The 10,705-nt window shown below is 30.5% G+C and overlaps 1 protein-coding gene across 1 annotated transcript; it reads left to right on the top strand.

Moving 5' to 3' along the window:
• Positions 1-3,517: 3,517 nt before the first annotated feature.
• Positions 3,518-4,816, top strand: LOC126728488 (PR5-like receptor kinase; the record flags this gene model as incomplete). The annotated part of the gene is made up of 1 exon (XM_050434298.1): positions 3,518-4,816. A coding segment is annotated over one exon (1,140 nt), but the record flags the coding sequence as incomplete, so codon positions are not given.
• Between the last annotated feature and the right edge of the window lie 5,889 nt (positions 4,817-10,705).

The following is a 10,705-nucleotide window of genomic DNA, read 5'->3' as shown; positions in this document are numbered from 1 at the left end:
CGTTTTTGAACTTTCAAAAATAGACCAAAAAAAATTTGCACAAGCTATTGTGAATGTTCTTAACCATGTTGGTTATAAGGTAGACTTCAAAATTAGAACCCTTAAAAGATGGAACTTTGGAAAAATATCACTTTTTTTTTAAAGTCAAATTAATTAATTATTATAACTAATTATTACATCTTTTTTCAAAACCACTAGAATTATTATTTTTTTTTTTTTTGAGAAACAAACACACACAAGGGAGAAGGAAGGGGTTCTAACAAATTTGGTTTCTTTTTCTCAATTAAATTTTGAGTGGAGACTTGTTGACTTGTTATAATTGAATTTTGAAAATTTGTTGATGGTAAGTTTATCCTCCTAGGGTGATGCAAAAAGGGTAATACACTAATTTTTTTTTTGGTGAAAGGTAATACACTAATTATTACTTTATTATAGTCTCGGGAGAAATTTAAAATAATTTTATCTTAGAATTTTTAAGTGTTTTAGAACCTGCAGGTGGTAGCGAATACTCTTTCATGCTTTTCCTTCCAATACATCTTTGACCTTTTTCTTTTTCTTCTTTTATTTCATTTGCCAACTTTTCCTCCCAATATGGTTACATATATAATTATTCATTCCTTCGAACGATAAAAAATTTGTTGTGTTCTTTCCTTGTTCACCCATAATGCCTAACAAATTGGAACCCATAAAATGCAATCACCCTCTCAATATCATTTACCTAAGAAATTTCATTAATAGGATTTAGGAAGCACGCCATGAACTCAAGCAATTTTTAAAAAATTATAACATAAAATGGCAGTTACGACACCGGTTTGACACGGGTACGACATAGATATGACACTCTAAATGAAGTGTCTATACTCCCTAGAATATGACATGTATTATAGACCTCAATGTTCAACCATTTAACTTTACCATTATGCAACTAGTAGGAGAAACAATAACCTGTTTTTTGTATTGTTAACCACTGATTCCTTTGTGGAAAGCATGCGTTGAAGAGGTCAAGTGTTTCCTTATTGTTGGAGAGTCGTCACTTGCTCAAAGGTGGAAATTGGCAAAGAAAAGGTATTAGAGGCAAGTGTAAAGCTTTTTCCATAAAGTTCATTAATTGTTACTAGTGTTGTAGAAGAGGTCAGTGATATCAAGGGAAGAATTTCAATTTTTCTAATTTGAAGGAAGGTAAATACATTGGAAAACAAGCGCTCACATACGCAGAAATAAACGTACACATACACGTGTAAAACAAATTGCATATAAATTCATTTTTATTCAAAGTAAATTGTTTCCCATAAATGTATATATCCACTTTCCAAATACACAAGTAGGAATAGCCATGGATTAAGTTAGTATGCGTTGGTATATCCATACCTGATCTGATTATTTTTTATTTTTTATTTTTTATTTTTGATGAATCCGATTAATTTATTGAATTGTAACACAAGCAGTTTTAGATCTCAATTGCAATTCATGAAATACAATTTATTTTATTTTATTTTTTTTTAAAAGGTGACTCCGCCAATTGAAAAATTAATCATGCGCTCTATTCGTTAGTTGTCGTCCTTGTGGTGGATACGGGATACCGTCATCTTAACGTTTCAAGCAAACTACCAACTTTTCCACAAGTCTTCCTGACAACTACAGAGAAGAGAAGACTCGGAGAGACTTCCTAGTTTTATGCTATTCGATAGTTCACTATAATTTCCTGCTCGTTTCCACAAAAATACCTTTTCCAAGTCATTAAATAGTGGGAGAAAAGAAGTGACAAAAAGTATTTTGGAGATGAGGGAACTTAAAAAATTAATATATGGTTTCTGGTGTAGAATGGCCTCTGTTTCCTTTCTTCTTCTTTTTTCTGATCTTAATTTTCTCCCACCTCGTGACAGGAGAACTTGGTTTTAATTTAGAGTAAAGAGATTATCCTTGTTGGTGAGTGGAATCTTTGAATGGCTTCTGTCTTTCTGTTTGTTTTCCTTTCTCTCCCACCTTGTGTCTCTTTATTTGGCCGTAGGAGAAGAGAAATACTTCCCATTCTGCGGAAAAGTCGGCAAGATTCGTTTTCCATTCGCCAATGACACAAGCCCAGAATGCGGTTTGCTCATCTTACATGATTGCGGAGATCCACATCAAATGAAAACCCCGAAGATCAAACTGGAGAGGAATGGAACACTACTGTCGTACGATGTTGAAACCATCTCAGAGGCTAATACCATAAAAATTAAGGACCGAGAATTGCAGTCTGTGTTGGATTCCAATAGTTGCGAATCCTTAAAAAATTGGACTCTTCCCAGTCCCAGCTCTCCATTCATCTCTTTTCAACGAGTCCAAGACAAGCTGACCCTGTTCAAATGCAACCGCGCTCTCAATATTCCTGCCCCTACAGGTTTTAATAGAACAAATTGCAGTAACTATTGACATCTATTATAGTCCTCCACATTATAATTTAACGCCCTCTCCACCTAAATGTCCAATCATTCAGCTCCCATTGAACTGGCAAAATGAAGGTAATGACCTGTTTAGATTGTTATCTGCTGAGATTTTACTTGAAGTGCGTATGACTGAAGATTGTCGCGAGTGTTATATCAAAGGAGGTCAATGTAAGACTGACAACAAAGGAAAATCTTATTGTACCAAAGGAACGAAAGGTATGGGTGCAGGAATAATGCAAAAATGTTTGGATATGCACGGAAATATATTCAGGAAAAAGCACATATGTTTCTTTATATTTTTTGGTTGTAGTTATATTTCTTATATCTGTGCTGCTATTTCTGCTCCATGCCGTAATCCACTCTTTACAGAAGTAGCTTTACCTGATTCGAATTAGTTTCAAATTTAGGTTATAAGATACATAGGAGCTGTTTTTAATAGTTCGTGTAAAATTGCTAAGATTTCCAAGCATTCCTCTTCAACCATATTCGTAGCTGCGTCCTCTTGATCTTCCCTGTTTAACTAACACAATTTTTGTTATGCAGGGAATAATAGAAGCAGGGTAGTACTAGTGATAGCATTAGGTAAGATGCCTCTTCAATCAGATATCGTGTTGCAATAAATATTCGAGTTTGCAAGGAAATTAAATTATTCCATCTTACAAGTAATATATTTTATTTTTCAATACATATTAAGTGCCAAACACAAGCAATCATGATTTTCTTCTTGAGTACGGCAAATAATTAAGGCTTTACAGTATGTACCAAAATATATTTTTCATGCAATGATAAGTTATCAAATTACTCTATTATCTTTTGTTCAGAGAATCCATTAGAAGATTTTAAAAGAGATGTCTTCAAATTTTCAATCACAATTAATGATGCATCTTTGTTGACCAACAATAGATAATCTTTTAATGTTCATAACTTCTTCTCCAATCAAACCAAACCTAACTCCAATGCCAAGTAATTCTTACATATATTGTTTTCTTCATTGCTAGTCTGGTGTTACCACAAGTGAATGCAAATTTTAAAAGTTCAAGAGATTCTGAGCCGATAATTTGAGCTACACTATTTTATGCACCATATAACTTTGTGATATATATTCTTTGATTACAGTCACTTCATTTGCTGGAATTGGAGTTCTGGTGGTCATAATTTGCTACTTCTTGGGATATCTCTCATTTACTAAAATTATTTGTCTTTGGAAAAAGCAAACTCTAACCTATCAGAGTGGAGAGGCCTTTATAAGGAATCACGGTCCACTTGGTATTAGAAGATACAGTTATTCAGATATAAAGAAAATGACCAACACTTTCAAATATAAACTGGGGCAAGGGGGCTATGGTGGTGTATACAAGGGGAAGTTAAAAGATGGTCGTTTTGTGGCCATGAAAGTTTTGAAAGAATCAAAAGGTAATGGAGAGGAATTCCTAAACGAGGTTGCAAGCATTAGTAGAACCTCTCATGTTAACATTGTCACTCTTATGGGCTTTTCCTTTGAATATTCTAATAAAGCTCTGATCTATGAGTTTATGCCAAATGGATCTCTTGAAAAGTTCATATATAAAGATTTTTCCACAAATGTTGATCGTCAATTAGCATGGGAAACATCATACAAGATTGCAGTTGGTATTGCTCGGGGATTAGAATACTTGCATAGAGGTTGCAATACACGAATCTTGCATTTTGATATAAAGCCTCACAACATTCTTTTGGATGAAAACTTTTGCCCAAAGATTTCTGATTTTGGCCTTGCAAAAATATGCTCTAGAGAAGACAACATCATATCAATGGTGGGAGCAAGAGGGACTATAGGATATATAGCTCCAGAACTATTTTGTAGAAATTTTGGAGGGGTCTCTCACAAGTTAGATGTCTACAGTTATGGAATGATGGTTTTAGAAATGATTGGGGGAAGAAAGAATATTGATGTTAGCGTTGATCGTACTAGTGAAATATATTTTCCACACTGGATTTACAAACGTCTTGAACTAGATGAAGAACTGGGATTGCAAGGCCTCATTAACAAAGAGGATGAAGAAAGTGCAAGGAAGATGATAATAGTGAGTTTGTGGTGCATACAGACTGATCCCTCAGACCGACCATCAATGAGTAAAGTGGTGGATATGTTGGAAGGAAGCCTTGATTTCTTGCAAATGCCTCCCAAGCCTTTCTTGTCTTCCCCACCAAGAACTCCAGTAGATTCTTCAACTGCAACGATTTTGTTATGATATGTCTCTATTTTGTCCAAAAATGCATTTCTTCTTTTGAAGGAAACCTAATGAAACATTGCTAGTGAAGATCTTTGTGAATAATTTTTATTTTGAGCTTATAGATGAAGAGCCTTTAATGATTGTTTAAAATATGAATATTTGGCATGGTGGCTTTTACTATTAACTAGTGTCATTTTATTATTTTGGGTGTGTTTGATTGATATTATTTCTTTTTTAAGTGGTCAATCTTTTTCTAAATTATGTTATGGTGCGTTATATATATATATATATATATATATATGGAGAGAGAGAGAGAGAGAGAGAGAGAGAGAATCCTATACACCAAATTATGAAATTACAATAGTGCATTTTGTTACGGTGCATTTAGCAAACATGATCAACCCAAGCCTTGGTCAATCTTTTTCTAAATTATGTTATGTTGCGTTTTGTATTCTCGCATATGCAGATATGCCTGGCTACAAATATCTACATATGAAATGAATTGAAAAAGAAGGTTTAACAATGTTAAATCATTTGTTTTCCTTCTTTTCAATCTTTTGTTTGTCCAATGGGTCAGTTAGATTTTTAATAACTCTCCCCCATTTTAAACCACAAATAAAACGATAAAATGACGACTCAAAGAACGGCATAGAAACGTCAAAGATAAAGTTTGTTATGGTCTTATCATGGCAATGTTCATTGAGTTTACAAAGATTTATGAAAAGTTTTAATTAAAAAATTTTATTTCAGAGCCTTAGCTTAACAGTACTTCTAATATATCAATATTCAATAGACACGTTCAAGGTTTAATCCCCCTTCCTCAATTATCGAATTATTAAAAACAGAAAAATTAAGACATTTTCTATCAAATTCAACACCTTCCTCTTATTCGCAAGTAGGTAAGCGTGGAAATATTTTCACTTTGAATGAAATTGATATACGAAAAGGAGCTTAAAACTAATGATCTCATTTTATAATCGTTCCATAAATTTAATTGTTTTAAGATCAAATTAAAGTCAAATATGTTTGTTGTTATGTCAATATAAATAATGTTTTTTAAAATAATGTTTGTTATTATGGATTTTATAGAAATATGTATTTAGTCAGAGACATTTATTTTAAATTTATTTCTTAAATTAAATACAAGAATTTAAGATTAAAGTTTATCTTATGCCAATGACATTTTATTTAAAGGCTTATACTTCTCAAATTGATGCATGATAGTGAAAATCCGTATTAATTACCAATAACCTTGTATCTCTACTATAGTTTGGTCTTGAGCGCAAACTATATATATGTTTCTCAACAGAGATTTATTTTGTTGTGTTTGGATGTGCTTCAAGATCTTGGTCGATTGATTGCTCCTTTTGTATCCTTTGCACTAGGCACAGGGATTAAACACCCAAGTCAATGCTTAGGTTACTTAGAAATTTCCTCCTGGGACCCTCCAAAAAAAGAGGGTACTGAGTGCTCACTGCCCCTCCTTCCTAACAAGAAATCTACACCATTCTTATAATTTGATTGCTTACTTTTTTTATTCTTTCTTATAATTTGATTTTTTAAAAACAAATATCACCGTGAATTGGACTTTGAGTATTGATTTTATATATCTTTAGACTTTCATTTTTAATAATTAAATTAAATTTTATCAATAAATAATTAACTATTGGACATTAAGTTTATGACAAAATTTGTTGTAAAAATATTATAGACATAATTTTCAGCATGAAAAAATTATAAAAAAAAAAAAAAAAAATCGGTTCAATTATTAATTTTTTTAAAAAATATAGTAGATATAAGCCCACACGAATTTTGGTTAATTTGCATTTTTGCTGATATGAGTATAGATAATTTGTCCACATGAAAAGCGTTGGAGGACACCATTGTCTGTCTCTTTTGACGGACGCCTCCCGCTATTTCTTTGTGTGATTGTGTCTCCTGAATTATTCTCTTTTCATATCTCCTTTTTTTTTACCATGTTTTCCTCTCTTGTCCAGACTTTTTAAAAACCTCTCATACTTCAGGAAAGTCCACTTTGAGGGTTGTGTGGAAAAGAGAGCTTGGCTGGCTGGAAGGGTCTCTCTCTCGTTAATTATTAGATTATTCATGGTACACACATTCATTAGTTTTCTCTCAAATAATAAATTTTCTGTTTGAAGTTGGTTGGATAGTGGATACACACGCTCAAACTCACAGCTTACAAAAAGAGGGAAAGTGGAGAATGAATCGAATCAATGTGTTGATGCATTGGTTAAATTTTGAGTCACCCTATCTTCTAACTATGTTAATATATGGTGGAGGACTTGCTGGCTTTTGATAAAGCTGAGCTTTTTTATAATAGACTTATTTGTAGTTAATTTATATCAATGTTGATTTACCAAAATTAAAAAAAGATTACACTTCCCTATTTTATTTATCTTCTTACACTAGAGGTTTCACATTGATGGATGCACATAGTATATATATTTACTCAGGTTTGGCTGATCTCCGATATTTTTTTTTTAATTGGAATCTCTTATTGTTTTAATGAGAAACTGTCATATCATACACTAACTAAATAAAATGTAGAGATTAAAATACACTTCCACTTGTCATTGTATACTTAAAACAAAAAGAGATATTAAGTTGAAAATGCACTAGAGGCAAGCCAAACTCTATCTATTCTACATGCAACTATAATTTCCTTTTTAGTTATTAGGGGCTATTTGGTTAGAGATTTCTAGTATCGTTGTTTAAAATGATGTGAAAACTATATTTTAAAAAGTGCCGTAAAAACACGTGTTTACAAATATTCATAAAGAAAAAAAAAATGTGTTTCTTACCATATTTCAAATAACATATTTCAATGTGAAAAAACATAATTATGTGTTTGGTATATACGTGTTTTTTTAAAAAAAGCTAACAAGTCAGCCCTCTGGTTGGAATCGAAGAAGGAAGCTTTATGTGTTGTCTAATCAAGTGGGCTCCATGTTTTTCAAAATATTTACAAAAGTGTCATTGAGTAACATTGTTTAAAATCTGAAAACAGATAAGATGAGTTTTTCAAATTTAGTGTTTAAACACCCTAAAATGAGTTACATAACTTAAACACTCCTAAAAAACCACCTTTACCAAACGTGTTGTTTTTTCTTAAAACCACAATTTTCAATGTTTAAACACTGAAAACTGTTATTTTGAATCACATACCAAACAAAACTTATTATAGATAACATCACGATAGATTCTTACTTTATTTTTTAGAATTTAAAAAAAAAAAATCACTCCATAAACTTTCTACATTCATTCAAAGGCGGCCCAACAAATTTGGAGGCCTAAAGCGATATAATTAAATAGGGCATTTTTGTTATCACTTAAATAATATTTAACTGGTATTTAATATCATAATTTTTTTTTATAACAAAAATCTATTCCTTTCATTTTGTAATATGCTTTTTTTGGGGGGGAGGGGGGGGGGGGGTGGAAATGCTAAAACTATAACAAATTTTACTAAAAAAAAACTTTTAAACAATGTAGAAATGAATTTGATTAATGACACCTTAAGAAGATAATAAACATGCATTTGAATGAATGATATTAGGGATATTATAAATTTTATAACATGAGTCTTACAAAGATGTATCACTAATCACAAAAAATAATTCAAAAATGCATTTAATAGGTTATTGATATCCACATATCATATTAATTGTCATATCAATTTGTAAAGTTTTCAAGTAAAATTAATAATATTTCTAACATTTTTCTATTTGAATTATTTCTTGTGATTAGTGAAACATAAATTTGAAAGGGAAAATGTTGGAGATACAAAAACTTTTACAAACTGATGATGTGGTAAATAGTTATAGATAAATAAAAAGTGATTCTATCGGTAGGTTTAGATGAGAACCAGTAAGAAGTTGGCTATAATAAAAATACTGTATAATAGTTTGTAATTATAGTATTATTCTATTTGTAAGACCCATGTATTTAAAGTTGTATTATCTCTAGTATTACTCTAGGACTTCTTAAAAGTGGAGAAAAAATATAAAACTATTTTTTTTTCTATATCTCCAATTTTTTTCATTTTTTTAAATATATCAAATTTTCCCCCAAAATTTAGGACCTTCCTCTAGTAGGGAGCCCTAGGCAGTGGCCTAGGCCTAGGGCCAGTCTTATCTACATTTATTACAAAATTCATGTTTTATTCTATACTAACTTATCTTGTAAATAAACTTAATCTAAAAGATAAGGTCCGATTAATAGATACTTTAAGAACATTTAATAAATGTTTATTAAATTAAAAAAAAAAAGTGTTTTAAATTCATCTGTAGAGTCCACTTTTATTGGAGAATTTATTCGTTCCCCCAAGAGGACCAGGTCAATTTAGGGAAATGCATAGACGTTTACAAAAGTAAATTTTTAAAAAGTTTGACAAAACCACTAACCTTTCGTATTTCTCTCACTTCTCATCATATATTTTTCTTCGCCAAAAAAAAAAACCGACTTGGTTTTTTTTTTTTTTTTAATTTAATAGGATTGGGAGATGTGATGATTTTTTTTCCCCGGTGTTTGTGCCCACGTGCATGGTGATATTATATACTTGTCTTTGGAAAATTAGTGGGAACTGGGAAGCATTCAACATTACTTATATCTGGTTTAAGTTTTTTTTAGTAGTGATTATAAATTTTTTTCCTAAAATAATTAGAAACATATGGGTGTAATTTTTTTTTTTTTTTTTTGAAGTCCATATGGTGTAAGTTAATTTGTCTTTTATGCATATGCTTCTACTAACCTTAAACAATGTGCATTTTGAAATTAATTAAGTTTAACTACAAATTTAGTTATATAACCAATGACTACAATTTTACACAATGTAGTTTTATTGGATGTAAATTTTGTCAAATCCACTATTAGCTTATATTTTTCTTAAACTCTATATGCTTGACAAATCTACCAAATAATATTTTTTATTTTTCTAAAATTAAGGGCAAAAACCGAAAACTGACTGATTACACCCCTAGTACCTCGTGCATTACAGACATGATACATTTTTGTCATGAATCAAGTAACTTTTGTACTTCTTGTAGGCTTTGCTTTAGGGAGACGAATAAGTCGCCCCTAAAAGTTACAAGAATGTAAATGTAATTTTTATTTCACCAAAACTTTTGGGGGCATGTGGGGCATTTCTTTAGCAACTTTGTTTCTCAACAGAGATTTGTTATATGATAATAATAATGATGTTTCAAAATTGTTAATGTATTAATAAAAAGCATGTGCACTTCACGAAATAAAATCCATTTGGCTTGAGTAAAAAATATTAACAAAAAGTTTGATTTAATTTATCACTTGCCCAATATCTGTGAGTTAATTATTCAAATTAAAATGTCAAATTCCAAAGTGATATTCGTACAAATATTCTATCTCAAACTTTATTATGAAAAAAAAGGAAGTAAATGTTTCTTAGTCTATCACTGTCTTTTAAGTTTCAAAACATATAAAAATGGAAAGAAAATATAAGGAAGAAAAGAAAAGAAAATTAAAATTAAAAAAAAAAATGTTTAATCTAAGAGAAGAAAAATACAATATAAAAGAACATTGACTACCATTATATTTAAAATTGAAAAAAATTGTTCTCATGCAATAATTCATTCTACTTCATGAAATTTTATGTTTCAACTACTAGTTAAATTTAATTTACTACTTTGTGTGTTAATTAGTTTAGGTCGTTTTTGTTTCTATATATGAATTCTTGTTGAATTTAACGCATATCCGACCTTACTCTTGAGGTGTGAATTTTATGAATTTTGATACGTCCAAATCCGAATTGTGTCTATTTGGTAGCTTTAAGCCTTTTGCTTTATAAATTCTCTTAAAAATAAATAAATAAATAATTGAACTTATTATAATTTATCTCACATTTCAACAAATAAATTATAGCAAAATACGAGAGACGTCAAGCTTACTCCAAATATTGTCCTTTTTCTTCTTCTTTTTTGAATTTATTTATAAAACAATAAGTCTAAATATACAAATTTTTTCACATATTTTTTTTATAACCATTGAAATGATATATTTAGATTAATGTCA

The sequence above is a fragment of the Quercus robur genome, chromosome 5 (genome assembly GCF_932294415.1).
Source record: "Quercus robur chromosome 5, dhQueRobu3.1, whole genome shotgun sequence".
Classification (NCBI taxonomy): domain Eukaryota; kingdom Viridiplantae; phylum Streptophyta; class Magnoliopsida; order Fagales; family Fagaceae; genus Quercus; species Quercus robur.
The sequence above is the reverse complement of the archived record's forward strand: the minus strand, read 5'-3'. Positions and strand labels throughout refer to the sequence as shown.